Source organism: Squalius cephalus (assembly GCF_949319135.1).
Source record: "Squalius cephalus genome assembly, chromosome: 13".
NCBI lineage: Eukaryota > Metazoa > Chordata > Actinopteri > Cypriniformes > Leuciscidae > Squalius > Squalius cephalus.
Genome location: NC_137134.1, coordinates 15,617,876 through 15,635,569, shown reverse-complemented (window position 1 = coordinate 15,635,569; position 17,694 = coordinate 15,617,876). Strand labels below are relative to the sequence as shown.

Here is a 17,694-nt window from a genome sequence, read left to right as displayed (position 1 = left end):
AGATCTTTTATATTAGTTTATTGCTGACCAAGTATTCATTTTTAAATGAATTATTAACATATGTCTTTAAACATAAAAAGATTGTTGGGTCAACCTATCTGAACATCAATATCAATCAGAGGTTAGGTTACCCTGGCCTGTCATGTCACCATCAAGAGCAATGACCAACGTCAATTTTGTATTTGTCTTCATTTGCCAGAAAGTTATATATATATATAGTAGAATAAATAAAGTAGTTCATTTATTTTTTGTGAGTCCACTGCAAAATTATCAGTTTCTCTGAATTTATTATTTATATGTATCTGTTTGAGTAAAATTTATATTTTTTATTTATTTTACTAACTACTGACAACATTTCTTGCAAAGATCAAATGAAAATATAGTCATTGAGAGCATTTATTTGCAGAAAATGACAACTGGTCAAAATAACGAAAAAAGATGTTCTGTTTTCAGACCTCGAATCATGCAAAGAAAACAAGTTTATATTTATTATTAAACAACACAATACTGTTTTAAGTTAGGAAGAGTTCAGAAATGAATATTTGGTGGACTAAGCCTAATTTCCAATCACAGCTTTCATTCTTCTTGGCATGCTCCCTATCAGTCGGTCACATTGCTGTTTGGTGACTTTATTCCACTCCTGGTGAAAAATTTAAAGCAGCTTGCCTTTATTTGCTGGCTGGTGACCCTCTTGCTTACATTCCAGAGCTTTTCAGTGGGGTTCAGGTCTGGAGATAGTGATGGCAATGACAGGGTCTTGATCTGGTGGTCCTCCATCCACACCTTGATTGGCCTAGCTGTGTGGATTGGAGCATTGTCCTTGCATAAAAAACAATCTTTCTACTTGGGGAACATTGTCAGAGCATGAAGGAAGCAATTTTTCTTTCAGGATAATCATGTTTGTGCCTTAAGTTATGCATCCTTCGCAAAGACGTATACCTACCCAATTCTAGCCTTACTGAAGAACCACCAGATCATCACCGATCCTCCACCACATTACACAGTGAGAGACTGTGGGTTGTAGGCCCACCTCTCCAGGTCTCTGTCTAACTATTAGAGCAGGTGTTGGGCAAAGCTGAAAACCGGACTCAGAGAAGATCAGAATCAGGCAGATCTGTCTTTGTGAAGTACACATGACTCAAGACACGTACAAGGTTATCCTGGAAGAAAACATACTTCCTTCTGCTCTAACAATGTTCCCCAACTCGTATATACTGCATGTATGTGTATATATATGTGTATATATATATATATATATATATATATATATATATATGAGTACAATCTAGCGTTTTTAAAATATGAAATTTAGTCACAGACATTAAAAAAAAACAAAAAAAAAACAGTTATTTTATTAACTTATTAACTTTAACTAGGATAATGTTCTGGGAAGGTTCACTTTAGTCAAGCCTAAAAAATAACCTGCAGGGAACGTTCTGTATAGGTATAAACCCTCCCTGCAACCTTCTGGGAAGGTTAGTTTTTGGTTAAAAAAAAAAATATATATATATATATATATATATATACACTCACCTAAAGTATTATTAGGAACACCTGTTCAATTTCTCATTAATGCAATTATCTAATCAACCAATCACATGGCAGTTGCTTCAATGCATTTAGGGGTGTGGTCCTGGTCAAGACAATCTCCTGAACTCCAAACTGAATGTCAAAATGGGAAAGAAAGGTGATTTAAGCAATTTTGAGCGTGGCATGGTTGTTGGTGCCAGACGGGCCGGTCTGAGTATTTCACAATCTGCTCAGTTACTGGGATTTTCACACACAACCATTTCTAGGGTTTACAAAGAATGGTGTGAAAAGGGAAAAACATCCAGTATGCGGCAGTCCTGTGGGCGAAAATGCCTTGTTGATGCTAGAGGTCAGAGGAGAATGGGCCGACTGATTCAAGCTGATAGAAGAGCAACTTTGACTGAAATAACCACTCGTTACAACCGAGGTATGCAGCAAAGCATTTGTGAAGCCACAACAAGCACAATCTTGAGGCGGATGGGCTACAACAGCAGAAGACCCCACCGGGTACCACTCATCTCCACTACAAATAGGAAAAAGAGGCTACAATTTGCACAAGCTCACCAAAATTGGACAGTTGAAGACTGGAAAAATGTTGCCTGGTCTGATGAGTCTCGATTTCTGTTGAGACATTCAGATGGTAGAGTCAGAATTTGGCGTAAACAGAATGAGAACATGGATCCATCATGCCTTGTTACCACTGTGCAGGCTGGTGGTGGTGGTGTAATGGTGTGGGGGATGTTTTCTTGGCACACTTTAGGCCCCTTAGTGCCAATTGGGCATCGTTTAAATACCACGGCCTACCTGAGCATTGTTTCTGACCATGTCCATCCCTTTATGACCACCATGTACCCATCCTCTGATGGCTACTTCCAGCAGGATAATGCACCATGTCACAAAGCTCGAATCATTTCAAATTGGTTTCATGACTTGAACATGACTACTAAAATGGCCCCCACAGTCACCAGATCTCAACCCAATAGAGCATCTTTGGGATGTGGTGGAACGGGAGCTTCGTGCCCTGGATGTGCATCCCACAAATCTCCATCAACTGCAAGATGCTATCCTATCAATATGGGCCAACATTTCTAAAGAATGCTTTCAGCACCTTGTTGAATCAATGCCACGTAGAATTAAGGCAGTTCTGAAGGTGAAAGGGGGTCAAACACAGTATTAGTATGGTGTTCCTAATAATCCTTTAGGTGAGTGATTATTCTCAAGGGACAATACTATAGAAATGAAACTTGGATATATTTTAGAGTAGTCAATGTGCTGCTTGTATAGCAGTACATATTTACTGTCCTCTGAACATAACTCAACATACAGCCAATACTGTCAAAATTGCTGGCAACAAAATTGAGTACACCTTAAGTGAGCATGCCAACACTGTGTCCAAAGTGTCAATATTTTGTGTGTGCACCATTGTTATCTAGCACTGCCTTAATCCTCCTAGGCATGGAGCTCACCAGAGCTGCACATGTTGTTGCTGGGATCCTCTTCCACTCCTCCATAATGACATCACAGAGCTGCCGGATGTTAGACACATGGTGCTTCTCCACCTTCCGCTTGAGGACGCCCCACAGGTGCTCAATAGGGTTCAGTTCTGAAGACGTACTTGGCCACTCCATCACCTTCACTTTCAGCTTCCTCAGCAAGGCTGTTGTCATCTTGGCGGTGTGTTTGGGGTCGTTGTCATGTCGTTCGGCACAGTTTCTGAAGGGAGAGCTTAATGTTCTGCTTCAGAATGTCACAGTACATGTTGGAATCCATGTTTTCCTCAATGAAGCGCAGCTCCCCAGTACCAGCAGCACTCATGCAGCCCCAGACCATGATGCTACCACCACCATGCTTGACTGTAGGCAAGACATAATTTTCTTGGTACTCCTCACCAGGGCATCGCCACACATGCTGGACACCATCTGAGCCAAACAAGTTTATCTTAGTCTCATCAGACCACAGGACATGGTTCCAGTAATTCATGCTCTTGGAGTAGTTGCTTTCAGCAAATTGTTTGCAGGCTTTCTTGTGAGCCAGCTTTAGAAGAGGCTTCCTTCTTGGACGACGGCCATGCAAACTAACTTGTTGCAGTGTGTGGCCTGGTATAGTGGAACCCGTAAGTGGAACCCGTCTTGGAAAACCTCTGTATGACTCTGGCCTGTTCTCTAACTCAGTTCCAGGGTGTTACCAATCTTCTTATAGCCTAGGCCATCTTTGTGGAGAGCAACAATTCTAATTCTCAAATCCTTAGAGAGTTATTTGTCATGAGGTGCCATGTTGAACATCCAGTGGTCAGTATAAGAGAATTGTACTCAAAGCAGAAATTTTAACTGCTCTAATACAAGATACACAAATTTATATCGTCCCATCAAGCAGACAAAAACATAAACATGATGAATAGGACATGTGGTTTTGCATAGTTAAACGATGTACTATTATCACTTAGGGTGTACTCACTTTTGTTGCCAGCTATTTTGACAATAATGGCTGTATGTTGAATTATTTTCAGAGGACAGTAAATATATACTGTTATACAAGCAGCACATTGACTACTCTAAAATATATACAAGTTTCATTTCTATATTATTGTCCCTTGAGAAGATATACTAAAATGTTTGCTGAAATGAACACATTTACCTCAAAATGATGGGCTCTATCTACTCACAATGTAGTTATAAGAGAGAGGGACACAGGAATATTTCCTGATCAAAAATCAGACTCAGCCAATAGACCAAAACATAGACTTTTCAGTAGTGATATGAAAATGCGGGACATTGTTTCGTGATATAAAAAGAAAATATAATAAAAATATACTTTTTTTTTTTTTTTTTTTACTTAGATAAGATATTATAAAGATATTTTAAAAACAACAATGGAAAAAAATACAAAAATTATTTCAATATCAGTTTCATAAGTTGAAATTTAAGGGTTAGGGTTTGGGACAGCCATCTCCCAGGCAGCTCAGACCCTGTGTCGCTGTTAAATTATGAAGGTAAAATATGGAAAGGATAAAAGCATATATGATTTTATAAATGTTGCAATTAATTGCTTGTATGATTTTAATGGCCTAATACATCATTACTCATTTTTGAATGCAGCTGTTTATTCCCTGTGAACTCCATTGTTTTCGACATTGGCCTAATGCCTAGTGGATAGCATAGTGGATTTATTTACTGGAAAAGACAGTCAGAAATTGCTTTGTTTTCATAGGGTCACTCAAGGTAAGGGGATCCACTGTCCTTTGGGTTGCGCTGTGTAGTTCAGTTCTATTGGATAGCCCAGTATCATTCGATACACTTTGCTCTGCTTTTTTTGTAGCTTTTTGCTCTCAAAGAACACAGATTTGGCATAATACTATCAGTTTTAGGTTAGGTCACCCTGGCTAATGTCATCAAAACTTGTTAAAGTCAATATTAGATTGAGGACCATGTCACAGTTTCACTTGAAATATTTTATAATTGTTTATTTTAAAATGTTTTACTCTTAATACAAGTAATTTTCAGTAGCTCCGGCTGATTGCTTGTGAAATATTTAGGACTGTGCTTGTTTTTGAGGCTCCATCAGCATTGTCATGAGATGATTGACTTAAGGCACCTTTTTTTGTGGCTCTAGAGCTGGCTCAGTTTTTCTCTGTCGCTTTGCTACATTTCTCGAATCATCCTCGACATTTGCAAAACAGTAAGTGCATTTCTCAAAACAATTCAAACAAATAGAAATAGCAAAACACCATGGATTACCTGCAAAAGCCAGTCTCTTGCTCAAAATCTTTAGTTTATCTCTCAAAAGTAAATATCTGTGTCAATGAACATGTCAGTGCCATCAGAATGACAAGTCCTTGTGTCATTGTGTACGGATAAGACAGTCAAAATGCTTAGTCATGCTGTCAATAAAACTGCTCTGTTACTATTACCTGATGTAAACTATGGCAACAGTTTGGATGACAGTTACTGTATTGAAATGTACAAAGCTGCACTTCTTCTGTATGCCATATATCCATTTCAAAAGTGCAAATTTACACACTACTGTACGTGAGTTATTGATTGAAAGAGACTGGATAGGATTCACAGTTACAACTTTACTAGTGGTCTGACAAAAAAACAAAACATTACAATATTATTGTGATATAGAAAAGAAAAAGAAATAGGGGCGCAAAGGGCGAAAATACAACATTAGAAAGGCAAACACAGGAAAGACCCCCTTAGGCAGAACTTTGCTTTTGCATGCAGCACTGGATACAGTATATGCTTGCCAATTGAAGGTTCATGAGATGCAACTTTGAGCTATTTCAGAGAACTGGTTTCTCATTGGTTGATCTACATTCTCTTCATTGGTGAAAGTCAAGAATCGCCTGCATAATTCATCAATTCATGGCACATTTACAAAAAGTCTAATAGAAATGTGTAGAAAATATGCTTGACAGTTTATGACAACTAGATCAACCATTTTGCATTTAATGACTTATACGATGAACTAATGACTAGATGTTTTGAGGGGTAAGACTATTGCACAGAGTACTATTTAATACATTTTGAGCAACATGGCATTAGCAACTGATAATGTAGGAAACCACAGACAATTGTACATAATTGCATGAATGCACCAAAGCAATCGCAACTTGTTCAAAAGAATAAGAAACTGCTTTTATGATGTGCACAAGTGACTTAATGATGTGGAGGTTGAACAAGTAGTTTTGAGAATTTCATTTCTGATCTGAGAAATGCACCAAAGCGACTGAGAAAAACTGTAAATAACAATCACACCTTACGCAATGAACCACTATGAGCAAAGATGGCAGATTTTTAACTAAAATGAGTATGAAAAATATGAAGATTTTATTTTAGCATTATTTAAGCATGAAGATTTGCCATTAACTTATTCCAAATTCATAACTGTTTGTAGATGGATCTTTCCAATGCTATCTCATGACCAATTCGTACGAATTCGTACGAGTGATAAAAAAGTGGCGAATTCGTACGAGTTTGTACGATTTGTCTAAACCCACGTGATGGGTAGGTTTAGGGGCGGGGTCAGGGGTAGGTCATTCGTATGAATTCATACGAATTGGCAATTCGTAAAATATGTACGATTTAGCAAAAATCGTACGAATTCGTACGAGTGAGGTCGTATGAATTCGTACAAATTAGCCACCTCGTAGAATTCGTACGAATTGCCGTGAGATCAGGCTGGATCTTTCACAATAGTGAAGCATCTGCTAAGATACAACTTTGAAAGATGTGACATCATCTTGCAACAAAATATTTTTTGCATAATACAGTATGATGTTTGTGTAACATGTATATTCGGTTATGTTCTGTTCTGTTTTGGTTCCCTTTCAGTCGAGAACGTCAGATGTGGTCGACGTCGACTGAATGTGATCCCATTCATTGTTGTTAATATTCTACATAATGGTAATTTTTACTACTTATACTGTTCTTAGTCTCTTTTAAAAAGGCACTGTTAAATAAATATTTGTCTGTTTATAAAAGCAACCAAGAAGAACAGAATGATAATAAGGTGGTGGCAGTAGCAGTAACTCCTTCATTAAAGGTAAATGCACTTTAAATGATCTTACACTGTAAAATAAATTGTTGCTGCATTAAATTAGGCCTATAATCCCAATGGCTGGTCCAGTCATATCAACTGTTAAACCTTGAGTAGATTAATTGCTTTGACTTGTGAAAGTAAACACTGCATGTAGTTAATGTAAAAAATATGTTGCCATGAGTTATTGATCACATTTCCCCCAGTGTACATAATTGTAATTACATTGTGTTTTCTTCTTTTGTGCAGTTTTATACACCTTTTAACACTTTTACCTGTTCCCAAGCAAGTGGTGGCTGAAGCATGTACAGTAAGTGGACTTTCTCTAGCTTTACATCAAAAGGGAAGAGAGTGCAACACTTTGTAATGCCCATTTGTTTCCATTGCACAGGACAGTGAAGAAACCCTCTCAGATGACTGTCTTTTGCAGAAAGTATCTATAAGTGCATACATAACTTTACTTAATTTATACTTGTGTACCTATTATTTCTGAATGCAATATGAGTAATATGAGTCCACATCTACAGGAAGGCCTAAATAAAAGTCTGCACAAATAAGTGATACAGAGGTGGGCAGTTACTTTTCCTTTTTATTTTTGTTGCATGAGGTATGTGTTGACAGGTTTATGATTATTTTTATTTTTTTCCACAAATGACACAGGGTGATATCCATTCCCTATATAATAGTAGTCTTCAACAGAAAACAGAGTATTTAAAAAAAAAAAAAAAAAAAAAAAAAAAAAAAAAAAAACCTAGGGGTGAAATAGAACTTGACTACTTAAAGAAAAAACTGGCACAAGAGATATAGTTGCTTCAAAAGAAACTTCAGCGTAAGTGCTAATACACTTTCACACAGGGTACTATTGCTGACCTTGCATAATATCTCTTATTGCAGGCAAAAGATGACTTGATCACTGGCTTTTCTTTACAAAGAACAATTGAAATAAAACTCAAGGAACTAAGCATTTTTGTCTTGTCTTTTATTAAACATTTAATGAAATGTTGGTAACACTTTAGAATACTGTTCCTTCATTAATGAATAATTACACAGGAACAAACTAGTAACGAATTATTAACATTCTAGTAACTACTATTAACTAACAAGAAACTCTGATTAACGAATTAGTAAGTAATCGCGCTCAGATGAATGTAGTAGTTCACTTTTAGCTAATCAATAACTACTATTTTTTTCATACCTCAGAGAACTACTATCTACAGGTTCATAATTAACATGAATAATGCATAATTTAAAATAAAAGGTAATGGTAACCCACTAGTAACGACTCAAGTATTACTACATCATTCTAAAACTACTAATTATTTGGATCAGTATCTAAAGTGAAAAACATGATAACTACTTAATATTGACTGAAGTCATTGTAAGCTTTTGAGATTTCTGTAAGGTTTTGAATAGCAATTCCTTCCAATGGATTTGGTAACACTTTAGTCATTACTAGTGTGTTCCCATGATCTTCACTTTAGAATACTGATCCAACTAATTAGTAGTTCCTTTAGAAAGATGTAGTAACACTTGATTCATTACTATCCAAAACCTTACAAAAGCCTTAAAAGCTTACAATGACTTCAGTCGATATTAGGTAGTTATCATGTTTTTCACTTTAGATACTGATCCAAATTGTTAGTAGTTCCTTTAGAATGATGTTGTAACACTTGATTCATTACTAATGGGCTACCATTACCATATTAAACATTGTGCATTATAAATATTTATTAACCTGTATATAGTAGTTTTTATAGTCTTCAGTGAGGTATGAAAAATAGTAGTTATTGATTAGCTAATAGTGAACTACCACATCCGACTGAGCGCTATTACTTACTAATTCGTTAATCAGAGTTTCTTGTTAGTTAATAGTTGTTACTAGAGTGTTACTAAGGCATTACTCATTTGTTCCTGTGTAGTTATTCATTAATGAAGGAACAGTATTCTAAAGTGTTACCGAAATGTTTTTTGCACAGACAGACCCTGCTTGGGTTTGAAATAAAAAGCACATACATGTAGGAGATTGATTACCCAATGGTAAGTAATTAAGAGAAACTGTTCATTTAGATGATACTATATCTAAGGCTTTTCCCACAATTCTACAAACTTTTCAGACTAGTGATTGCTCATTTATTTTCTGTGCAAGTGGATGTCTTAATATTCAGTATATGATTGTGTATGCCCCTTATGTTTTATTTTCATTCATCTTAAAATATCATAACTATCTGTCATTTAAAAACCCTTTGGTTGTATCTAACCCCCACCCAGTACCTATGGCTGTTACAGCAGAAGTACACAACAATAGGAAGTAGTGCTCCAGTTGTTAAATAAAGAAAAAAATAGTCCGCAGACAAATTTTAAGAATGCTCATTCAGATTTATTGAAATTAAGGCATTAATGTACAGTAGCTTCAAAAATTTTGGATTAAGTTCTGCTTTGTGAATTGGGTTTAAGCACACTGCTCAGTGCAGCGACAGGCCACATGAGCATCTGTAGTCTCTCTCACGTCTACACTCTTCTCATAGATTCCATCAAACATGTTGAGGTTGGAGTCTGTAACACAGGATATAAAAATGTAAGTGACATTTAGACACCAAAATTTAACATTTTCCCATTCAGACAATGGGTTAATCACTTGCATATTGTAGTTCATGGTAATATTATTGTCAGTGTTTGATTTTAAGATGTAAAATCTGCTTTCTCAAGCAAAACCACATGAGAATTCCTGGATTGAGTCATATCAATCTTCAAACAAGTCATGAAATCACTTACCAGTGGACAGGCAGTGGTATCCAATAGTGACAGGGATGGTTCTGATTGGTGCACAGCCTGACAGACAGCGCAGCACAGGCTCAACAGAGTAGCATTTCGATTCCTGTCCATTCAAAATCACTTGCTTCTCCAACTTCACAGATTCAAGTTTCATGTGGCATTCTGATAAATATATTAATATAATATGTAATCATGTGAATATAATATATAACAAATAATAGGAAAAATATTTGTTTTTTAAAAACGTCTTTCAAACATATGATATTGTTGTAATACACAGCATCAGACAAATCTTACGGCTGGCATCACGGCAGCTCTCAGCAGGAAGCACCCATGAGTGGGCAAAGCTGACTGAGCTCTTGGTCAGGTATCCACTGGGCGTAGTGTATTCCTGTTTGATCTCTCCATCAGCCTTTCCACAGAGGCCGCATGTCTGTCCCTTCATCCAGTCTGCAACTTGAGTCTATAAATGAAAATGTATGTCAGGAATTAATCGAACTCTGGATGATGCATTTTTGCTGCATAAATTCAGTAGCTGATAAATACTCTAACATGCAGTCACCTTCCATTGACCACTGGCAAAGTAGACTTCCTGAAGCCCGTGACTATGAGCATAAAGTGACAAACCATCATCCTTCTTCCTGATTTGGATGGAGCCTAAACCAGAAGTGCATTTTAATTTATATTAGCTAAAGATATTATGAGAATTAAGAGACCACATGGAACCTACCTGAGGGATGCTGATAGGGAAGACTGCTGATGGGAACTTCCATTCCATTAACTTTAACTTTTGCATCGGTGCCCAAAGAATAGAACTCTACATCACTGTTAAAGACAGGTGATCAACTCAGTACAGTGATAGTAAAATTATAATCACAGTAAATGAACCTGCAGATTAAATGGATGGTATCAGCTTACATATCAGCAAGATTAATGTTCAGACGGTTTTTTTCAGACTGTTCATCCTTCTTCAACAGAACAACAAATTTCAACTCAGGTGTGCAATCCTGGGCTAAGACTTGGTAGCAGGAAATGGGCATTTCGATCTTGTACCTCCTGTTGTTAAAGGTGGTGATTGTGTCCTGCATCATGCTGCACTGAGCTAAAAAAAGAAAAATCAAAGATAAATCAAGCAACTGTGTGGTTTCTGATTATATTTAATTTAATTCCTGTATGTCATATCACTGATTTGTACCTGTGGTGTAATCATAGATATAGTTCTGGGCTCTGAACAGAAAGTCCTGATCAATTTGAATAGAAAGAGTTCCATCTGGATTGATGGGAACAGTGATAGGGAGAGGAATATCCATCCTTGACAGAGTCATCTAAAGCAGAAAATAGTTACAGTAGTTGCCTTTTCTTTCTTTTATCTTTGAGTGAGTCATAGTTTAAAGATTACTGGCCACTCACCTCTGGAATCCTAGCAATGACATTCAAGGTCCTCTTAGTTGGCAAGGCCACAGTCAGTTCAATCTCTTTCTCACTGTTCGTGGCTCTTTCAAACCTGAATCCCGTCTGCAAAGCTGCTGTAGGGATGTGTTTAGACAGCCTGTTTGAAAAGTGATAACTAAGGTAAAAGTTTTCAAAACATAACATTTCTACAGTTACCACAAAACAGTTCATGATCATTGTGTTTACTTTTTGGCATAGGTGATGGCGATAACTGGAAGCCTTTCAAATTCCCACTCTAGACGTGCAGCAGGGAATTCTCCAAGGATTCCAGCCTCAGCTTTAGTAATGACTGCATATTGTTGACACTCTGCACCCCAAGCAACCTTGCTCTGAAGAAGAAAATGTATGTACAATTCAGACCAGTAGAACATCAAGGACAGAATTAGACAATTGTGACATTTTGGCAAACTTCATCCTCAGCTCTGATCTTACAGTGACTTTGTGCTTGCTCAGCAGGACACCATCAGCACACAACTTCCAGTTGTCATTCTCAGCAATGGAAGAAACAATGAGCTGCACTCTAGCAGTTGGCTTGTCAAAGAAAGCAGCAAGCTGGTAACCCAACAACTTGTGGTCCACTCTAACAACACGGGCAATGGCAGCAAAAACAGGTGGAAGAGCATCCCCAAGATATTTAGCCTGAAAGAATGAACAAGCATTTAAGCAATTCATTCAAGACATGTGAAATTCCTTTGTAGGTTTAGTTATAGACAAATCAAATCACAGAAATTGGTTCACCTGTTTCTGGATATTCTCAAAGCTAGATGCGGTGCTTCCACTGCTTACTGCCTTTGAGGCACCATGGTGTGCCATGAACTGCAAGCAAAGTTTTTGTATAGTACTAACTGTACTGAAAGGAACTCAATCTTTCCATATACAATAATGTGTTAATGTAAAACCTTTAGAAAGCAATGAGCAAAAAGTATTCCTTAGTAATTACCTGATCTTTGTGGAATTTCTTGAAGGGCTCCATGTGATTGGCAGCCTGAGAACCCATAAGAAAGAAATGAGAATTAATAAAAATATGAGAGATTGATGATATAAATGCCAGCTAGCAAGCCATCAAACAAGATCCCATGTCCTCACCTCAGTCACACGAGAGCTGGACATGGAGGAGCTTGAACTGCTGCTGCTCCTGCTCCTGCTCCTGCGGCTGCTACTGCTGCTTTCAGAAGAGACGGTCGCATTTTTGTCTCCAGTCTCCAGGATTTCCCTCAGTTTCAACAGGAAGGCCTTTCCTTCTGGAGTCTGTTCATCAATGAGGCTGATTTGCTTAAGGAGCCTCTCAGCAGCTCTAGGACCAACTTGGACTTCAAGCTCCAGTCTTTCAACTGTTGGACCTTCAGCTAAAGCCAAAATGACAAAACTGATTACAATTTTATCTGAATATACATCATGCCTACTAAAGTAATTTTGTTTTGAAAATACCTCTTGTCAGTGCAGCACGGGCTGAGTGCTGTCCAATTATGTAGAAGAGAGGAGAATTTCTGATAAAAGCAGCATTTTGAGAGTGCACCTCAACGCACCCCTTGATTTCAATGTATGGGACAGCAAGACAGAGAGTCTTGTGAAATGGAGCAGCAGCTCTCACGGGAGTCTCATCTGGTATTTCAGAGGACTGAAAAGAATAATTAAATATTATAACAAGCCTTGCTATTTTAAAACTAGAAGCAAATTAATGCTCTGCATACTAACACATATTCATTATGTGTTCAAAACTTACCAAATACTCAGAAGAAGTCTGGGCATTCTGCATGGCCAACTCAGGTACTAAGGGAACAATCCTCTCAGCGTTGGGCTCTTCAATGTTTCTTGCCACAGCAAGAGTCTCAAAGCTGTCAGAACAAGGAAACATTGGAAAAAACTGTTGTTCCTTTTTTGGGGTAATTCATTAAACATTTTTGATACACTGACAAGACTAAGATTTCAATACCTCACATCAGCAATGTGTTCAGGAAGATCAACAGGCAGAACCTCCACCTTGTAGTTGCCCTTGAGAATGTCTGCTCTTGCAGCCACTTTGCCAGGGGCAATTATACGGATTTCTCCTTTTGCCATAACAGCAGCTTGGATTAAGGCAGTGTTCACTCCCATCACAGCAAATTTCTGCACAGCAATACTGAAACAAGAATAAGGGAGGTTATATTTTTTAAAGGCATTGTTGTATATGTTACTTCTTAGCTTCATGTGTTTTTAAAAGTGTACCTTGGTCTAGCTTCAACTTGGAGTTGAACATCAGTCTTCTTGAGCTGCTCAAGAGTCATAGTCTCAATCTCCTCAGGGAGAGGAGGTGTAATGGTGGCTTTAACTAGAAGGTTGAACAAAGGAATATAAAACAAAGAAGTTATCTCATTTCAAATGAAAGAACACTAAAAATTCTAAGAGAGAACATTTTTTTACCATTGAGACTTGCAGCTGCAACAACAGCGGAGTACAAACTGAGCTCCATGGGCAAACCAACTGTTGTTGGAAAGATAAGACGCACTTCAGCTATAAGCAGGGGTTTGGCACGCTGCCAGACAATTCCTTCCTGCAAAGCTTTAAGGGCACTCTTCAACAGTTCACGTGGTTTGGGTCCAGTGGCAAGCTGGGGATTTTATGAAAAGACAAAATAAATCTAACAAGAATTGCGGAAATATATCAAGTAATAAGTAACAGGATATATGAACTTGAACTCAATACCGGTATTGCTTGTTCAATGATGGTCCTGTCAATACTGGCGAAAGCCAATTCCTGTCCAAACACTTTTACATATGCTGAAGCCAGTGGCTGATTGGTTGGCAGAGCTTTCCAGTTTATGAGCTGAAAACAACAGATAGCATGTTTTGTTTTTGTTTTTTTGTTTTTTATATGGCATGTCTTAAATTTAATAGCATACAATAAAATGCAAATAACTTACGGCTCTCAGGGTGCGCTTGATCTTTGTGATACGGTCAACACTTTCATCTGCAGCAGGAGATTTCAGAAGAGCCTCCTGTATTCCTTCAGTTCTCACACCGATCTGTTTGAGAGAATTAACTGAGTGAAGACTGAAAACATTTTACAACCATGAATCAGATTTTTAAAAAAAGAAGTAGTAGTCTTGCTTGTCCCACCTCAAGAACATCAGCAACAGCTCCAGCCAGGTAAGCACGTGCTTTAGCTACAACAGCTCTGGGCAGGATGGTGGCGGCATCATTGATCATGTAGGCACTACCAGCAGCTCCAATCATAAGAGGAGCTGCACAGGGACAGAGGTAAGAATCCAATTAATTTGATTTTTTTTATGTCAAGAGAATTTTTTTTACACATTTTAAGAAATACCCAAGACTGATTTTAGCTCTCTTATAAAAATGGCAAGACTCACTATGATAGAAGTCCAGCTGAATGGCTCTGCTGAAATGGAAGCTAAGCCTGTCCAGTTTGCGACTCATGAGCTTGATGGCAACATTAGCTGCACCCGCACTGAAATGGACAACCATGATTACCTCTGGCTTGTGCTCAAATGGTGTGATAAATTAAAATATATGAAAAATTATTTGTTATTCTTACACAGCTGCCATATCAGGTGCAGTGATTCTGGTCAAGGACTTGATGTGGGAATAGGCAAAGCTTGCAACCTGCATGTTAGTCTCAGTCTTCAAACCACCAGCAAGATTGGAGACGAGAGCCACTGAGGGCTTGGACTCAAACAACACAATACAAGCAACCATACGCACTTCAGGGTGGAGAGCCCTGTCCAATACAAGCTGCAGGGCCACTGGCTGAACCTGAGACAGAAAACAAGGTTGGTATATTATTGAAGGAAAGTATGCACAATCATCTTTTACAGCAGTTAATTTCTACAATGTCTGACACTTACTAGTTTGGGCTCTTTCTTGGCAATGTTCCTCAGGGCCAAGATGGCATCAACCTGGACTCTAATGGGCACAGCAGCAGCTGTAGTTTTTAGTACAGGTAGGAGCTTCATGATGGGTTTAAGACTAGCAGGGTGACCAGCATTGCCCAGAACTTTCAGAGCCAAAGTCATTTCAGGAACGTCATTCTTGGAAATGGCCTCTGCAGCAATATCATGGATGGGCTGAGGAGTTTGAGGCACGTACAATTAGACAAATATTAAAATATTATATTTTGTCCAATGCAGAAATTTATGGAGGGCTTGAGGTGCTTACCCTGAGGAGGTCAGATGGGCAAGTGGGAACTTCAACGCAGTGTTTGGCAATCATGGAACCATATCCAAGCATGACGACTTCACGAAGAGCTGGGATTGTGGCGATTTTCTCATGCATAGCCAAACTCTGTTCAGCAACATACAGAAATGATTCATTTGATTTTGGTCATATTTAATTAACAGCACTTTGAGTATAGTGAGATGTACCCACAGCTGTCAATTGGATGGTCTCCAAATCAGCAGTGACCATTTGCAGAGCAACCACAAGAGCCTGAATGAACTCAGGAATGGTAAGTTCACCAGCCAGAAACTTCTCCTTGATGAATTTTACAATGACTGGTGTGCCAACAGCAGGAAGAGCATCCAGAAGCCAGCGCCTAACAGATTCATTGTTTTAACATTTTTAATGTTTAACTATATTGCTGCTAACATTTTTTACAATATTCTACCTGTAAATTGGTTTGTCCTTGAACTCAGCCCAGATAGCCTCAATATTCTCCAAGGTGGCAGCACGCAGGAGCTGGACGAGCTCAACAAACCTTAGTGGAGCATCATCATGGACCATGGCCACATTATTTTCAACCAAGTGCTTCAGGACCTCGACAATCTAGTAAGAGTAAAGGCAATGTTCATGCATCAAGTCTTGACAGTTCAATGTGGATGCATTTTGTTATAATTTAGAGCTTTAATTAATGCAATAAAGGTAAATGAATGTACACCTTTACCTGTGCTTGTGCATCACTGATCTTCAGGAGTTGAATGGGGGTCTGAAGAATTTCAGTTGAAAACTCATACTGCAGGGATCCACGGGCCAAGTAATCAGCTTTGATTGGAACAACAGGGTTTTTTTGAATCTCTTCAAATGCCAAGGTTTGTCTGTAACAAAAATATATATTTATTTCTGTACCTTCACTTTTTAAAAAATAATGAAATATGTGAAGTATTACTTCATATTTTTAAGAGAAATCTCACAGAGGATCAATCTTACTTTGCTTCCATCTGGGCAGCACCATGGATCTCACTGAAGGGTGAAAACTGATGCACTTCCTCAACTGTTGCTTCAGCGATCAGTACACCAGCGGCAGATGGTTTCATGATGTAGTTGTAAGATGCAGTTTCAATCAGACTCTTGACCCTCTGTTGGGAGAAAGGTATGTGACCATTTGACTCTTGGCATTTTCATTATATTGAGTAAATATTTCAATTCTTTCCAGTCTTTTCATTACCTTTGTGCATTCAGCACACCTCTCAGTGTACGCCAAACCGACGTCCTTCATGATTCTCTCCTGACAGTGGCTCAGATCCTTAGACTTGGTGACAATAACGTGGTTGGCCTTTGGATCCTCACTGATGACGTAGTGGGTCCTGCACACTCCCTGAACTCCAGCCTTGAAGGACAAGTCAAAAAATTAGATTGCAGAACTCAAAATAGATCAAAAACATACTAGGATCACTTTCTTGCCTCTTGCAGCTCATAGATGTTCTGGGTCTTCTTGAGGTTGAGCTGAAGGATGTTGAGGATTCCTCTGTGCAGGTTCAGTACTGTAGGGGAGACTCCTGCAGGGGCGAATACCTTTCCAACCACACCATTAGCATACTCAAACTTGATGGGAATCTGAAGCTCAGCAGCCAGAGCTGAGGTGAGCTTAGTGGCAGGAACAAATGGATCATTGGGCCAAATGCCAGCATACTCGTGGAGTAGAGGATCCATGAGCTGTAAGGGAACGTTTCACTTAAAATTTTGAACCATTGCTTGTAACAGTAGGAGCTAGCAGGGACTTTTTTGGTGTTGTTGTGTTTTACCTTGAAATTTTAAATATTTTTTTAATAGTCATTACCTTCATCAGGAAGGTGTTCTCTGTCACGGCACTGAGGTGAACCTTGCTGCTGACTTTTATTCCTGCTCTGGCCAGACCTTCTTGAGGAAGACCACCCAAGAGCAGAGCCTCATACTTGTACACATAGGTCTTATCAGGGGCAAATTCAGGAACTGAAACATAATTATATATATTTTAGTTTATTGTAGAATGAATTTATCGCTTAAAAGAAAATGTAACTTTCAAATTAACACTTACCAAGGTTAATCTGTTGACTCGCTGAAAGAAACATATAGACAATGAGACAAAACTCTAAAAAACAAAGTTTTTGCATTTAATTTTTTTTTTCTAACAATGAATTTTCTTACCCACAAAGGCCAGAGTCAAGGCAAGCACAACAGCTCTCATGGCTGGTGGTTTGTGAAGATTTCAAGA

At 38.3% G+C, this 17,694-nt stretch overlaps 1 protein-coding gene across 1 annotated transcript; it reads right to left on the bottom strand.

The window, feature by feature from the left end:
- Positions 1–9,427: 9,427 nt before the first annotated feature.
- On the bottom strand, positions 9,428–17,679 carry LOC307170198 (vitellogenin-like). Its single transcript, XM_079891257.1, has 34 exons — positions 17,628–17,679; positions 17,518–17,538; positions 17,281–17,432; positions 16,905–17,156; positions 16,669–16,830; positions 16,431–16,579; positions 16,168–16,318; positions 15,892–16,049; positions 15,654–15,819; positions 15,444–15,569; positions 15,134–15,352; positions 14,824–15,041; positions 14,639–14,736; positions 14,388–14,512; positions 14,192–14,293; positions 13,975–14,094; positions 13,693–13,879; positions 13,498–13,600; positions 13,226–13,411; positions 13,016–13,127; positions 12,721–12,910; positions 12,379–12,638; positions 12,233–12,277; positions 12,031–12,108; positions 11,725–11,931; positions 11,479–11,621; positions 11,251–11,389; positions 11,036–11,165; positions 10,759–10,942; positions 10,571–10,665; positions 10,403–10,497; positions 10,138–10,303; positions 9,841–10,002; positions 9,428–9,621 (listed from the first exon to the last, which is right to left on the bottom strand). The coding sequence occupies exons 1-34, from the start codon at positions 17,665–17,667 to the stop codon at positions 9,518–9,520; spliced, it is 4,845 nt and encodes a 1,614-aa protein (XP_079747383.1). The 5' UTR covers positions 17,668–17,679; the 3' UTR covers positions 9,428–9,517.
- Between the last annotated feature and the right edge of the window lie 15 nt (positions 17,680–17,694).